This window comes from Plectropomus leopardus, chromosome 17 (genome assembly GCF_026936395.1).
Source record: "Plectropomus leopardus strain MGB_pleo_1.0 chromosome 17, ASM2693639v1, whole genome shotgun sequence".
Classification (NCBI taxonomy): domain Eukaryota; kingdom Metazoa; phylum Chordata; class Actinopteri; order Perciformes; family Serranidae; genus Plectropomus; species Plectropomus leopardus.
Window position 1 is genome coordinate 11,011,709 of NC_142192.1, and position 16,970 is coordinate 11,028,678.

At 40.7% G+C, this 16,970-nt stretch overlaps 1 protein-coding gene across 3 annotated transcripts in view; it reads left to right on the forward strand.

Annotated features, from left to right (window-relative positions):
* The window catches only part of znf704 (zinc finger protein 704), a 68,713-nt gene extending 53,343 nt beyond the window's left edge, over positions 1-15,370 (forward strand). For 2 of the 3 annotated variants that reach the window (XM_042507151.2, XM_042507150.2), the window contains exons 4-9: positions 671-948; positions 7,255-7,355; positions 9,145-9,439; positions 10,733-10,867; positions 10,956-11,047; positions 12,071-15,370. In XM_042507151.2, coding sequence (XP_042363085.1) covers positions 671-948; positions 7,255-7,355; positions 9,145-9,439; positions 10,733-10,867; positions 10,956-11,047; positions 12,071-12,185 — 1,016 coding nt within the window. In that variant the 3' untranslated portion in view covers positions 12,186-15,370. The remainder of the gene's footprint in view (positions 1-670; positions 949-7,254; positions 7,356-9,144; positions 9,440-10,732; positions 10,868-10,955; positions 11,048-12,070) is intronic. The other variant, XM_042507152.2, reaches the window with a different exon arrangement.
* The last annotated feature ends 1,600 nt before the right edge of the window (positions 15,371-16,970 follow it).

Sequence of the window (16,970 nt, forward strand, 5' to 3'; positions counted from 1 at the left end):
CATTTGATGAACAGTATATCTAATTGACATTGTCAAGATAAGACTCAGAAAAATATGAAAGATCATTAAAATGTCAAAATACACTTGAGGGGGGCTTAAATGTGTAACATAATGAAGAAAGACTGAGAGAAGAGACACCCCGCCGAGAAGCGGCCTTACTAAAACAAACAAAGTGCTCTTGACTCATACCTTCTCCGACTCGCTCTCTCGCATACTTCAAAACACACACATACTTTCTTATCTACACTCATGTACACCTCCCAAAGTTTCCCCCAGCCTCAACCTTCACAAAGTGAAATGCCTTTTGTAGCTGATATTCAAAAAGAACGTTTCTTTGATCTAAAAAAAAAAAACAGACCTTGGAAGTGTCTCAGCGGAAAAACAGAATAAGAAAGTAACCTTTTTGTTTTTGGTGTGTCACAGACAACAGCAGTGCTGGGAGGCTCTTTTGTGTGAAGTGCAAATAAAGCCATCTGAACTTAATTGAAAGTCTTGATCTTCCATCATTGACAGAGAAACACCCACACAGTTTGGCTGCGGCTGTATAATCTACAAACATGACTGAAGGAGTTGACTTTATTGTCAGATTTACTCTAAAGATCTCAACTTTCCTTTCTGCTCCCCTATGTACTCCTTGCTACCCACCATCCCTTCACCTCCATGTTCTCAGAAGGCCTGAGTGGGTCATGGAAGGACAACGGCTCAGCTGGCCCCTTCACCCCATCCAGCAACAGCTCTTCAGGGGGTTACTGGAGCTGGTCTGCCCCCAGTGACCAGTCCAACCCCTCTACACCTTCTCCACCACTCTCCGCTGACAGCTTCAAGCCCTTCCGTGTGCCCAGTCTGGGCGGCGTGGGACCCGGCCCCGCAGGGCCTGAAGACCCCAGCCTGGAAGAGCAGGACGGCAGCAGTCTACTCTTCGATGAGCCCATCCCTCGCAAGCGCAAGGTGAATACTGTGATCCGTATATGACTTGAAAGCTTAGGCTGGCGACTAACAATTATTTTCACTTTAGATTAAACAGTTCATAGCAATTATCTGGTCTAAAAAAGTTATGAAAAATGTTGATCAATGCTTCCAAAACTGGACGTCCACAAATGTCTTGTTTTGTCCATAACCCAAAAATATTCAGTTTACTGTTATAGAGGGATAAAGAACCAGAAAATATGAACATTTAAGAACCTGGAATCATTTCTTAAAAAACACTCGATTAATAACCAAAAGTTAGGATCACATGTGAATCAAGATTCCGTTGCTGCATTGCCTATTTCTCACCTCCAATGTTTTCAGAAACATATTTTGGTTTACCTTTTAGCTGTTAAATGAGAAAGTTTGCTCCGGCTAGCAGGCAGGGTTTTGTCAGAGTTTGTTTCTTACACTGTGGCCCACTCAATTTATGTAATATGTCTGAACTCAACATTAAGTTGTTATTTACATGTTTTCTGTCTCTGCCGTCAGACAAAGTAGTGATTTAATTACGGTTTTAATGCCGCCCATTAATCATCTTATCAGTAATTCCTGGGTGGCAGCACTGAGAAATCAGTCAAATCACTGTTTTATTATTGGTTTATATTCTGTCATAAAAAAACAGCTTACACATAATATGCTTGTCCAAATATTCACAGACCAAACAAAAAGACACATATAATCTGAGCACTTTGAACTAAGATGTCTGAAAAAGTAAACATATTGAATATACAAGAAAACAGTACCCCAGTTTTTGGTTCTTGCTGTCATCTTTCTTTCCCCCCCAAGTCATTGTAGCTGAATGTCACAGTTCCCCTGAGTTGATTGGAGGATTATTCAGCTCACCTGTAACACAGGGTGTGGGCTTGGTGCATTTCCCTTCTGGGCCAATCAGGTTGTGACGACGTCCTTTCTTAGAGCTTAAGAGAGGTGCAAAATTGCACACTCCAGGGCTTTCTGATCCTTCCTCAATCTAAAGCAGATGACATGTTAGCAGACATAGTCAGCCAGAACTTGTCTCTTGGCCCTTTTTTGCAGTCTTTTGCTTCACTGTTTGAGTGTGATTTTGTGCTTTCTGAAACCTAAGTGGAGAGAATATTAAAGAACACCTTTTTACTAGGTCACCTAACACCCACCAGCTTTTAATCAGAGACCTAACCCCTACCCCAATATATACACATTTTATCATGAAGAGGCATTTATTTATTTATTATTATTATTATTAAGGAGGCATTTTTATTGTGAAATATCTTGTGAGATTTGTTTCTACATGTGAATATTATTCTCATGCTTCTCTTTGACCGGCTACAATCACCACAGCCACATGTGAGTGGTGTGATGAGCATATTGACATATAAGATAATGATCTGTTCAGTTTTAGCTATGAAGCCCAATATCACAAAGCACAATTTGCCTCAGAGGGCTTTATAGCATATGCCAACCCTCTGTCCTTGGTCCCTCACAGCAGATAAGGAAAAACTCCCCCCCAAAAGCCTTTAACAGGGAAAACGTGCTAGAAACCTCCAGAAAAGCAACTGAGGAGGGACTGGACAGTCATGCAGTCGTTGGAGAACAGATCAACACAATAAAGTTACTGTAATCCGTCACAGACAAAGTTACAGGCAACAGAAAGTTGTCTTAACTCCATTTTTACACGCTGCAGAGTTTTCTACACATACACTTAAGGAAAATCGTCCATGATTAAAACATCTGCCGCCATGTACTGATTTTCTGTTTTCGGTGCTGAACTGCAGTAGTGCTGTTGGAATATATTTACCATTTGGTTAATCATTGCGCCACAGTCTCGCACAGAGCACGGAGCGAAATTTGGACACGTAAGGAGCAGTAAAACATCAGACGCAGTGAAAGTGAAACTAAAGTGTTCATTGTGCTGGGTCTAAGAGTTTGCTTTCACTTCTCTGCAGCTGCTCCTCTCATCTGTCGATCTGACCAGATAGACCGATCAATTATCACCATTGCGACTTGAACTATTCTGCTGAGGAGAAAAAAGAAGAACTCATAACAAGTTCTGCCTGTGCTGCATTCAGAGAACTGCAAAAACGGCCAAATCTAGAGATGGGAATGATTTTTTAAAAAAGTGACACGAACACAAAGATTTTTTAAAAAGAAAGACACAATTGTATAACCAGTCAGTTATCTGGTCTAAAAAAATACAAAAAACTTAAAAAGATGTAAATCGGTGTTTTCAAAACACAACGTCCACAAATGTCTTGTTTTGTCCACAACCCACGAATATTAGTTTACTATAACAGAGAATCAGAAAATATTTATATTTAAGAAGCTTCAATCTTTTCTTAAGAAACACTCAAACCAATTAATAACTAAAGGTTGTGATCAAATATTAATCAAGATTCTTTTGCTGCATTACCTCATCCTCACCTCAGATGTTTTCAGAAACATATTTCAGTTTACCGTTTAGCTGTAAAATGAGAAAGTGTGGTCCAGCCAGCCCCTACTGCTGTTCTTTGGGAAACACTGCACAGGGCCATAACATTTTTTAAAAGATTTGTTTTGAAAAACTCAATGTGAGTCATGTTGTATTGCAAATTGAAGGCCAAAGTGGAGAAAAAGATTCATTTTCAGATTGAATTAGCTCTGTGTGGACAAGGTCTAAGTGGCTTTCAAAATAATAAACTTCATATTATGTGTTTTTGAAAGCTGTTTTCTCTCATCCTGCAAGTTCCAGTCAGTTATTTACTCAACCCTGACAAGTTTCTGTGAGACTGTTTTGTGATCATAACCTTATATACCCAAGAAGGTTGAGAAACAGTCACAATAGTACTGTAAGAACTTTGTTATTTCTGTGTGAGGCTGTCACAGTGTCACATATTAAATGGGTTTAAAAGAGAACAGCAGAAGCTCTCCTGGTAATAACAGGCAGATCTCTCAATAAGAGGCTGTCAGATGCACCCGAGCTGCTTAATTCTCTCCTTCAACACACTGTGATATTAACCTATGAGGTTATGGGCGTGGTTTAGACTGACTGGCAGAGATGAAAATGGGTCAGGAGAGGACAGACTTTTTTTGTAAGTGGTGGTTTTGTCTTTGTTGCCTAGATGTTATGAACATAACACACATATACACTGTTTCTTTCTCACTCATCATTTCAGCTCGTCTCATCTCTACTCAGCACTGACAGCTCATCACATCAGCAGCTCAGTGTCACTCATTACTTTTTCAAATGTATATTGCTTTGCTCTGCCTCTTCATCTCCCTCTCTCCTTATCAGCACTCCTACTTACTGGTTTGTCGTCTGCTGTCAGTATCATCCATCTATCCCTCCTTTCACTCTCTCTCCCCCTTTTTTCCCCCACTTCCTCTCCTGCTCTTGCCTATGTTTTCGTTTCCCTCGGTCTTTGTGTGTGTGTGTGTGTGTGTGTGTGTGTGTGTGTGTGTGTGTGTGTGTGTGTGTGTGTGTGTGTGTGCTTGTGTGTGTGTGTGTTTGTGTGTGTGTGTGTGTGTGTGTGTGTCCTCTCCAGACATTTGACCTAATAATTACTTCTCAGCCTTGACATGCAGCCGCTCCGCAACGACTGTAATGATTTTAATACCCGTTACAGCAAACATAAAGATCTGACCGGCTTCATGCCTTTCCTAAAAATCGATAGACTCTTGGGTGAACGCCACATTGTGCTGTATTAATTGGGGACTTATCACGAAGAAGGACATCGAGTGGGAGAGAGAGACATTTAGAAGAGGGAAGGAGGGAATCAAGGAGGGTTATGGAATTAAAGGGGGACTTACAGGAATTACAGGGAAAGGGGGATAGAGACAAAAACAGATTTTTTTAATAAGCTTGGAAAACAATGTAGTTGACTTATATGAACATGTGTGCTTCATGTGCGATACCAGGGTTTCACATGACATTATCAACATGCTCCTCTTTTGCTCTCACTTGGTAAGACAGTACCATTTGGAGCTCACTATTTAATTAACTGTGAAATGTTTCTTTAAAAGGGAAAAACACACACATAGTGGCACACACAGAACTGGCTTTTGTTACCCAAAGACAAAACAATGCAGGGTTGGGGGGGTGGCTGACAATTGTCTGTGCATGCGTTTCTGAAAAGAGGAGAAAAATTAAAGGGAAAAAAACATCTTGTCAAAATTAAATCAGCCCCCTCAACAATAGTTTGATGGACAGGCCTATAAGAGCGTTTATAATGGCTCCGAGCGGGGAGGCAGGAGGGCAGGGAGAAAGCACACGGGGCTTTTCACTCCATGAAAAACAATGTACAGTCTCTCAGGAGGCCAGTGGTGTAATTACAGTAGAGGGGTAAAAGATACAGGATCCTCGCCGGCTCACACCCAGAGCAAAATTAACTGTTATTTGGCCTCACACAGCTCCAAGACAAATGTGTGTTCCACAGCAGAGAGATGTTACAGTTAGGCACAAAGATGAAGGAGCATTTAGTGGGGAGTTGTTTAAGTGGAGACAGCCCAAGTGAATAGGGTAAAATTTTTAACTAAAAGATACCACCATGAGACTTACCCAGTTAATTCATTATTATTGTTAATTCAAATAGGGCAGTATCAAATTTGAAATACACTAATTTGCGTACATTTCCAGAACACTTAACACTGGATAAAAGCAGGTTCTAATTTCTTTTCTTTACCATAGTCTTTTTTCATCACAAAAGTAAGAAAATACCACACATAGCTATTAGAAAATAAAAATATTTTTGCCATATTTTTAGGGATAAAATATTCTATAAATTGGGCTTTGAGTAATGTAGGAATAACTGTGCCGTAATAGCATTCAAAATGTAGAAAGGAGAAAAAACACATTTTCAGAAGATGGCCATGAAAGATATATATTGGGAAACTTTGTACATTTTTGACCAAAAAAAAGTATAAAATTGTATTTTTTGCCTTTGGTATATATTTCCAGAGCAGAAATCTGAACTAAAATAAACACCTAAATATGTATTTTTTATGTTAAGGAAGCAATATAGCCCAAAATCCCCAAATTGAATTGATTATGCTTAACAAAAATGTTTTCGTCTGGGGTGTCACTTTGTAATCCTTTTGTTGTCAGTACACAGTGAATATTCAAAACATTTTCTGAAGTAAAGTTTGACACCATTGGCATTATGACACAACAAACAGAATAACCACTTTGAAAAATGCACACTAACCACCAAAAATGCATCACTCCACTATAATAATAATAATACCACTAATAATAATACGCTGAATAAACACTTTAATGACACACTTTTGTTTTTGCTCTAAGTTTTCACAAGTTTAAGAATAAGACCTAATTTATTGCAGCCAGCGGAGACGCACCTGTGTGGTTATCATGATGCATAATCATCATCTTGATTTGCCAGACCTGTCAGGTGGCTTTATTCTCCTGAAAAAGGTCTCACGAACGTAGATTTTAACACATTTGCAGCCAAAATTTAAGAGAAATAGAACTTTTTTTGTGTATAAAAAAAGTTGTAGATCCCCTGAAAAATCCACGTATTTCTAATACATTTATTTATTTATTTATTTTTCATTAAACTCTGGCATCTGAAAATAATAAATGTTTTTTTATGAACCACACTGAAGTTAGGAAAAAGAAAAAAAGGAAAAACAAAACTGGACTGATAAATTCATGTAGTATCGATTTTCATGTGAAATACACAAAAATGTTTGTGAGACTATTAAAAGGGATTATTATTGAAGGTGCAACAGGTGTTAACTTAGACCTGAGAAAAACAGGAGCAAAAACAAGTGTTGCATTTAAATTTTTGTTTAGTGTAATATTTTGATCAATAAACTTCCAGTAGGTTTAAAAAAGATCCTTGGTTATATTGAGCAATCAATATGTTTGTATGCTCTGCAGTCACTTGAGAAGCCTGAAACGTTCTCAAACCTGCCTGATAATGAGGGGGAAATCGAAATGAAATGATGTACTGTAGAATGGTTGACCAACCCTGGAGGAAAATACCAGATGTATCCCATCCTTTATAATATAGAGATTGATGTAATTAAATGAGTGAGTGAGTTTTCTGCAGATATCAGAAGAAAAATGCTCAGGGGTTCGTCTGCAGGCATCTGATTGCTCGTTATTTACACTGCGGTAATAAAAGAGTGCAGTTGGAAGTCAATACAAGAGCACCAAAAAAACACTGATTTTACAAGGAACCATAACAGAAAATGTTAGTTTTTGGTTAAAAAAAAAACAAACAAACTTGTATTTCTGTCGACACAAAACCATGTATTATCTGCTTATCTGTTTTCTGACCGTAGCTGCTGTACTTTGTGTGTTCATTGCAGAACTCCATGAAGGTGATGTTCAAGTGCCTGTGGAAGAACTGTGGCAAGGTGCTGAGTACCGCTGCTGGCATCCAGAGACACATCCGCACCATCCACCTGGGGTAAGACACCAACGCACACACATCACACACACTGATGCTGTGTCTCAAATCAGATACTGCTTCTTAGAGTCCATGAGGACATTGGCACTAAGAGGCATGGCAAAATACACTCTAAGTATCCAGACGGTGCATTCATAACAATCTGAGAGTTGAGTGTGGAACGTCGGACGTTGCGCCCCTCCACAGGTCGCCATGTTGCTGGACCACAAACACATTTCAAACTTGTGACACATCGTCTGACTATCACCATGAGTACAGCAGCATTGTATAAATATACGTTTGTATTTTTTCACTACACATTTTTCTGTAATAATTTGGTAATTGATAACATGAATGCTGACGTTACAGCAGCATGTTTTATCATCATGCATATATGTTACATGTGTTATGGTTTAATAGGGTTGAGGTGTTAAAGCTATGTTTGGTGTTTATGCGTTTTTATTCTCATCTTTATTTTCGAATATTTTTAATATTTTTAGTATTAGATTTGTGGTCAAATGCTGGACGAGCTGAAAAATTTCACAAAATGTGGCAGCTATCATAAACTTGGTAGATCAGCTGTTTTTAGAGCCAGCAGCCAACATCAGCCACAGACATTTATAGTTATAGTAACGTACCATGAGAGCGCGTTCATTTTTAATGAAATAAATGAATAAAAACATAAGAAGCCTAGTGAGCAAACAAGCAGATAAATTGCGTGTCTAGATAACCAGATATTTTAGCGAGGGACAACTGTTCGTCAAATGTCGGCGACAATGCTCTGCATGGTTGCAAATCGCAGAGCAGAAAAAGAAAAGCTCTCGAATCGTGTGATCATCATTTCCATTAAGCGGGTATTGGCCCTGTTTGATTAGAGACAACACTACCCTGTTAAAATTTGTGCACTATGCAAGTAAGTACATATTGAGTTTCCACAGTCATGAAAAAACCTGGAAAGCTCAATTTCACTATCTCATTTTCCAGGCCTGAAAAAGTCATGGAATTTGCAAAAAATATTACAATTTTTGGAAAAGTCATGGAGCTTTGTAGTGTGTAATGAATATGTTAAAGTATGCTTTCAAAGATAACCTTCCACATCATGTAACATGAAGGCAAAAGCATCTTCTTCAGCTGTCAACGTAACATAGATCAAATATGCGGCGATGTGCTACAGTGTTTTGTTTAAAATCACGTACATTTCTTTATTTTGTCCCTGTGTGCCATCTCTATTTTCATGTATGTTAAACAAAAGTTTTAAACCTGATATATTTGAAAAAAGCCGGGCAAGTGCCGCAAGAAAAAAAATGTCTCATGGGTCTTTGAAAAGTCACAAAACAATTTTGATATTTTGTCCATGAAAATGTGTGGTAACCTTGTACCTGCAGTGCTGAACATGTGTACTAAGTGAAGTGTCTGATTTAAGACACAGCAAAAGTCTCCAAAACAGCTTTTTTCACTTCCTCTCTCAGCCCTCCAACCAGCTTCATTGTCAAACAGCAGATTAATGGCTGATGGATTATCGCCATGGTAACACTTCCTGCTCTGGCAGTGAGTGCGGAGAACAATGATATCGGATGAATCACACATTTATACTGACATTCAATTAAAGCGAGGTCCCGCACTGATTAACTGCAGATGACGGTGTTGTGTTGGTCGGAGAAATGACATTAATGTGAGAGTGGAAGCAGTGTGTGATTGCAGTGGCACGTTTTGCTGTACACGTGGGGTCATCGGCATTCACAGGGACATTTTTTTTTTCTCTCTGTCCGTCCTCTCTCCATCACACCTCACCGTTTGTATCTGTTTTTAGGCGTAACTGCGACTCAGACTGCAGTGACGGGGAGGAGGACTTCTACTACACGGAGATCAAGCTCAACACGGACTCTGTGGCCGACGGGCTGAGCAGCCTGTCCCCCGTGTCCCCGTCCGTCCTCTCTCCCCCTCCTCCTCCCCCCTCTCCTCTCCCGTCTCTCAGCCAGCTGGCGGACTCTCACAGACCTCCACAGTCCTCTGACACCAAGGAGCCTCACGCTGGCGGCACCACCCCGCTCAGCCGCTCTGCGCCCAGCGCACTCTACCTCATCCACACGGACCACGCCTACCAGGTGAGCGGGTGCAAATTGTGCACACGCACACACACACATAGACACTCACACAGGCGAGATTAAGATCAGTGTACAACACACACGATCGATCGATGCACTCTCTGGATCAATACACACACCAAAACACACTCATCAGGTCACACACAAAGTGCACATATTTTCTCTCACACACTATCAGCGTCCTCATCATCCTGATTATCTGTCAGTGTTTCCTTTGCTCCCGTTAGCAGCTGTGCTAACAGTTGAGGTAAATCGACACACAGCAGCGGGTTTGAACAGTTAACTGCAGGTGGAATAATGACGCAATCCATCAATAAATGTGACGGCTGCATGTGTGAGCTACATGTTTTAACAGCAACATAAATTACCAGGGCCTCATTGAAGAGTTATGACAGTGTGAGATACATTAAAAACTGCTCTGAAAAGAGACTTTGAATCCAAAAAACATAACCTTTTTTTTCATTTTGAGGCTCATTGTTTACAAATATGTGTGAAGAATTTTAGGAAACAGGATTCTTATAAAGTGTGCCTTTTTGCAGTCAAAGAGGTGTCCTTTCTTAAAACCAAAAAAATAGCAACACAACCCTAGACACCATTCTGTGACCATATATGTTGATAGATGGCATAACAGCTCCTCAAAAGTGAAGCCAAAACGTCTCGCTCGTCCCCTGGTGGCTGGTTGCAATGCAGGTCAACTTTTTCATAAAGATGGTTTCTGTCATTTTAGGTAGTTCTTATCACACTGATGTATGTTCAGGTTTTCTGATCACACTGATGTATGTTCAAGTTTTCGTTTTACTGAGTTTTGTTTTAATTGGTTATTTGATGCTATAAAAAAGGCAGTTTAATGTCAAGAGTCACAGCAGAGTGAGCCAGTTGGTGTGCTCACTTTGCTCAGTGTGTTCGACTCCATCTGCGTTCTTTTCGGTGTTTACACATCGGGTCATGTGGTAAAACATTTTCACTTAAACATACTTAGACCAAAATATGAATGTTGTCAGGAACAGTACTGGGAAGCTACAAAACGATATTGAAACCTCAAAAAAATTAATGAATAAATAATGGATCTGCCCCTTAAAATAATATATCTTAATTGAAACACAGTTTTTATGAGAAGAAAAAATTGAAAGACTGACAAAAAAATAACACATGAACAGGCACCACATGATTTAGAGGTCAGGGTTTTGAGAAAGAAACATATTTTGGAGAAGCCACAGAGATGCTACTGTTACGCATGATTCTTCCATTTGGGTAGAATATACCACCATTTTCACCTTTGACCTCTGCTCTCAGGCCACGGCTCCAGTGTCCATCCCGTCCAGCAGCAGTAACTCAACCGGCTCGGCTTCCACCAGCTTCACCCCCACCAACAGCTCCAGCTTTAGCATCTCCTGGCAGTCGCCGCCCGTCACTTTCACTGGGACCACAGTGAGAAAACTTAATGCACATTTAGTCTCAGCCACATACATAGTTACATTTGGGTTCTTATAATCCTGAATTTGTCTGCCCTCCACAGGTGTCCCCCAGTAAAAGCCAGGGCTTCGGCGAACAGCGCTCCCAGACCATCGCCGTCCTCTCATCCCCTCCCAGAGCCACCACCGCCCTCAGGTACTGGATCCTCACTGCTCGCTGTGTCTCACCTGACATTTCCCTCTTAGCTTTAATTAAAGGCCAAACAAGCTGAAAGAACGTATTAAATATCACCAAGAGACAACTCTTCAAGCCAGTGTGGTGTGATTTTCTTCGACAGTTAAACCTTACTGAGTGAAAAACACCTCATGTAGTCAACATTGAATTGACTCCCACAAATCAGCTCAATGACTCTTAATTAAAAAGATGTCATGATTAATCAGCTCTAATATGCCTAATCCACTTCAGTAAGGAACCAAGCTGTTTTAGATTGTATGATTAATGTGGTGTTTCCTGTTTACCATATTAGGACATTGTTGTCGGTTGAGGGTGGTTTAGCTGCAGTTAGAAAAGGCTTCTTGCCCTTGATTAACACTAAGGCTATTCCTAAAGGGAGAGTTCATCCCAAACTATGCAAAAAAATGCATATTTTTCCTCTTACCTGTTGTGCTGTCCATAAGTCTAGATTTTGGCGTGAGTTGCCGAGTGTTGGAGTTGTCAGCCATAGAGGTGTGTTCCCTCACATTTGAAAAACTGACAAGCAATATCTCTTTCTAGAAATCATGACTTTCTACTCAAGATAATACACAGACTTTGTTGTGAGCAGTTTCATGTAGGAATTATATTTTCTCAAACTACATCCACCAACCGTATCACAGCACAGAAGGAAGTGAGCTAGCAGCATTGCTGTCGTTGCTTAGCATAATGACAGAAAACAGGTGCTAACAGCTAACCTGGCTCTGTCCAAAGGTATCTATTTTTTTATCTAACTGTCCAAAAAAAAAAGGAAATGAGCATATTTTAGTAGTCTGAAGTGTCTCAACACACGAGAAACTGCTGTATTTAGATCTGTTTCCATTTAAGTTTTCTTTATTTTTGGTTTTCGTGTACTCTTGTCTAACCGCAGGTGTCTGCAAGAGAGATGCCAGTGCTTATGATAAAAACAGATAATAATTCCCACTCTTCTCCATCATGACCGTTTCATCTGTTTGTCTCTTCTAGTCGGAAGGTGCGCGGTGAAGGGAAGAAGTGCCGCAAAGTGTATGGGATGGAGAACCGCGACATGTGGTGCACCGCCTGCCGCTGGAAAAAGGCCTGCCAGAGATTCACCGACTGAGCGTCCCCCCCCACCACCACCTTCACAGTGCGCCACGCCAACGGGCACTGCTGCCTTTCGCCAGAGAAAGGGGAGAGGGGCAACATTTTGCATGCATTTGGTTTTCTTCAGCTCAAAATCGCAACTGTCCGTCAAGCTCTGGCTCCGCCCCTGTTGTCGCGCCCCCTCGGCTCCACTGAACCATTCCAGCTGTGGAAGCAACCAAAGGACAGCGGAGTCACCTTTTACTTTGCCGTCCAGGATTCCCTGTACTGCCTCACCATTCCCAACATTCCCACTTTTGGGAAACCCCAGTGCAGCTAAACAGTGTAAAGAAAAAATAGGTCTAAATATTTCTCCTGTTTTTTATGTTGGGTTCAGTGTTGCATCTTTCTATGTTTTGTAAAGCTCTGGTTTTTAAATAGAAAGTCTAGTCAAAGAAGGGGTCCGGATAAAAAGGCCAAAACCTTTTTTCGTGTGTTTTGTCAAAAGAAAAAAAAAATTCTTCACTTTTTTATCCAAAAGAAGAATGGGCCTCTTTGCTGCAGTTTTTGAAGAACGTTAAGAAAAAAAAGCATGGAGGTAAAGCTCGCAGTTTTTGTTCTTCCTTCGGCTTGTTCATCTCCTGTTTTATTTCTGGACTTTTCGAGGTGATCTTTTATCACCAACATCACAGCCTCTCTCGGCTCCTCACCTGTTCTTCACTCCTGACAGCCCCGAGGGAATGTAAGGCAGAGCCGGGAAGGACGGGTAGAGAGAGTGTGAGGAATAGAGACACACGAGGTGAATGATCAATGCAAAAAAGATACAATTTACAGTCAGGGAAAGCAGATGGACCATGCCGGTGATTTAACACATCAAAAAAGCAGCATTCACACATACACACACAAACAGGTATTCCCACACAATCAAAGCAGAAGACAGGACCTGTTTTCTATGTCACTTTTTTATCCAGTTGAGTCATTTTCTTTGTTTTATCAGGGATGTGATTCTAAAGAAAGCAACAACCAGCAGCTAAAACATGGGGTTACTATATACTGTAAACAGCACAGTCTCAACAGCTTCTCTCTTTTATTTCACGTGACAACTTTGCAACCAAAAACTCCTTTATCTTATTCTTTATGTTTTTGGTTTTAGTTAAGGTGCCATGTTTACTGTTGCTGAATTTTTTATGTTTCTCTCTTTTTTTGGTTGAAACCAAGACTGTTTACCTGTTAAAGAAAGTGTGTTGAAAGACCTTCCTGGCAGCACTGGAAGCATGAAGTCAGCAGCGTGCGAGGCCATAAAAAGATAAAAATCTCTGACCGCATGCAGAGAGACAGATTGCCCTCCTCCTCAAACAACTTTCACACCTTCCCAAAGGGAGCAAAAATATCTTTGTGTTTACGTACGCCACATGGGCGCTTCTTGACGATCTGTTAAGCAAAGGGGGAGGGCGGAAAAGTGAGGCACTTCCACTGTATGTTAGAATGGAGCACTTATGTATTTTCTTGTACTGAGTTGAAATTGTTTCTATCTTCCACTGGCCCTCTTCATTTCAACTTAAAGCTCCAGTGTGGAGGATTTAGTGGCAGAAATGGTATACAGTATTTAGAGCTATGTTGTCATTAGTTTATGATCGCCTGAAAATAATAATCGTTGCAGTTTTTGTTACCTTCAAATGAGCCATTTTTATCTACATACAGAGTGAGTTCTCTTCTAGGGAGCCAATATGTTCTACAGCAGGCTGGAACGGACAAACCAAAATCTGGCTCTAGATATGGCCATTCGTGTTTCCCTGTCTGCCATCGTAGTTCTACTACATGCTTGGCACATGGAAGAAGTTTCAGTTCTGGACCTCACCACTAGATAGCACTAAATCCTACACTGTGGACCTTTAACTTTAAAAAAAGGAAGTAAGAGGAAAGAAGTTAACATTTGGCCATGCAGACACAGCTAATCTCCTTTTGAACCTAAACTTTCTGCAGAAAAAGGTCCAAACACTCGATGAGGTCACTCCTTTGTTGTTTAATGTGCACTGCACACTTTATACACTTGGCAACATGCAAGCAAAGCTTTGACTCGAGTCCTCGTGTTCGCCACGTAACCTTGTTACTGATGAGGGGAAAAATATCCGATTTGTCGTTTGAATGTGTTCATTTGAATTCCAGCCTCTTCGTTGGCTCAAAGGCAGGAAGCAAAATCACAAAGGCCAAATGGTTTACAGATGTTAACTCTGTGGTGATAAATGGACCAACTCTTTTGTCACCCGGGGCTGCATTCCACTTATTACAATGTCCTGATATTGACAGAAATGTCCTACAAATGTTTCCTCCATCAGGGACATTTTGGTTCTGTTTCTCTCTGCATTATATGAAATTGGCTTGAATGCACACTGAAATCTTTGTTGGCATTTCACACAGGATTATTATTATTTAGAATTACTCCAAACCAACACCAGCTGATAAACTCACACGCTCGGCCATGTAATACACAGTACAGTACTTCCGCACCTGAAAATCGTTGCTCTGTCGCGTTTGCTCAGCTGTTTTTTGTCTTTATATTTTTGGTGTCTGTTCATGTATATATGTAATTCTTGTATTTTCTCTAAGCTCCATGTTTTATGACCAGTTACCTCGGTCATTACATTCGCCACCTTATGAACAAGACAGGTTCAAGTACGACATTGGGTGAGGAAATAATGTACCGTTCAACTTGTCGGGCTACTGTTGTTTTGAATATAGGGATAGCCTTAAAGTCACTCTTTAAAAAAAATCATTGTGCTTCTATGTCATTACATTGATGTTTCTGTAAGAAATATTTAGATTATCTCCAAACTGATTTGCCATTGTATTATGTGAACGTATTATTGTTTAAGAAAAGACAAATCTATATATACGTAAAGAAAAAACAGTTTAAATTCAAAGCGGAAAAAAAAGATGTTAATTCGGCTGTTTTTATTTTTTTCATATATATATAAATATATATATGAATATATATACTGTTTATGAATTTTGTTTTCATGTTCTGCTGAAGGATTTTTTTTTTCTGTAGGAGGGAGCCCAGGCACAGTTCTCACTGCAAGCCAAGCTTGTTATGCTCTTTTCAGCGAGTGTGACCCGCATGCTCCCGCCTGGAGCTCCTTCACATCACCGCCGGCGCTGCTAAGCGGTCGAAATCCACAGTTGATTAAAACCTTTATCTTATTTCCATTTCTTCTCTCCTGGTGCTGCAGGCCCACTGCAATTAGTTTGATTGACATCTAGGTGTGTTTGTGCTCATCTGTGCGGTCACACGCTTCTGAGTATGAACGTGAAGGAGCCCTGGGCAAAGTGTGCGGGCCGCTACCGAAGCTCGGTGCTCCGCGCCTCCCCCACCCCCACCCCCTCCATCCCTCCAGGCGTTACTCCGGCTCCTCTGAAGGAGCTACACACCTCTATCAAATGGCCTGTGGTGTTTTCCCCGTCAGGCTCCTGAAAAACCCACACTCTGGGGTTCAAGGATGTTTTTTTTGGTCCAGACATCCGTGGCTGGATGCGGCTGATGTTTTTATTGACTCCATGCACTTCCCACTGCCTTTTCTCCATCATTGTGGTGCTTCATGTTTGTGCTCGGACCGTGTCCTCCATTGGTGTGTGGAAAAATCTGGCAGCCTATCAGATTCGGTCCAGGAACAAGTCCCTGCAGCAGTTCAGATCATTCAGAGGGTCTGGCAAGAATGGATGTTTAAAATGGCAGCATCTTCAGGCAGCTAATATTAAAAGAAGCTCTCTCTCTTCATGCTGATTCTAGGTCAGCGTTGTGTCGACCAAATGGCTAGTAATAAGATTTGGCCAAAATAAGCTAATCTCACACCCTTTTTTGGGTAATTCACAAATGGATATTTGCTGCCATATTTCTCAAACCCATCCATCTCCTCAGTGAGGAACTCTGGGATTTGTTCGTGGACTGCGGCCTGGCCGGCATCGTTGTACTGAGAACATCTTAGTCCCATTCACTGCCAATGGCACAAAGATGGCCTTAGCATTAAGGGGCTTTTTTAAAACCACACAGCCCAGGTCTGTCTTTGCATACTGTGCATTCTGGTGCTGTGGCCTCGGCGGGGGAGAAATGGAGGTGCTATATCCCCATGCAGTGCTGTTGTCCTCTCATGATATTAACTCCATTTTGTACACAATGTTTATGCTGTAGAACATGAAAATAAAAACACCCTGCCTCAAGCCTACCAAGTGTCCAGACACCAGTTAGTGAGTGGGGTCGCCCCAAAACCTCTGTGCTCTCTCCTGCTTCATCATCAGTTTTGATGATTTTGATGATTTGATGATTTTATTTTGTGCTCCCTGGAATTTCATAGGATATGAAATAAGTGCAGTTTGTAGTGTTTTACAGCAAAAATTCTTATGTGCGAACATGGAAGTACTTTGTATACCCTAAACAACAAAAATATTCAATGCTCAGAGTAACATAAGAGTTCATTCTTGACCTTGGAAACAGCTCAACAATTTCAAGCTCCGTTTACTCTCTTGTTTTTCAAACTCATCATGCAGTCTTCAGCTGTAGATTGAGCCAGTTGTCAGAATTGTAGAAATCCAAACATTACATGTTTTTGTTCACTTCGTAACAACTAAACATACTCAATCTGGTCATGAAGTCGAAGCTCCAGAGAGTAAATGCACCCTGAGTTGTCTTCTCAGCTAAGATCCAAATTGTTTTGAATTTTCAGTGTTTTAAATTGAACATGTCCAGTCCGGTGTGTAGGATTCAATGGCATCTGTTGGTGGAAATGATATTTATTATTTATATCTATGTTTTCATTAGTTTAGAATT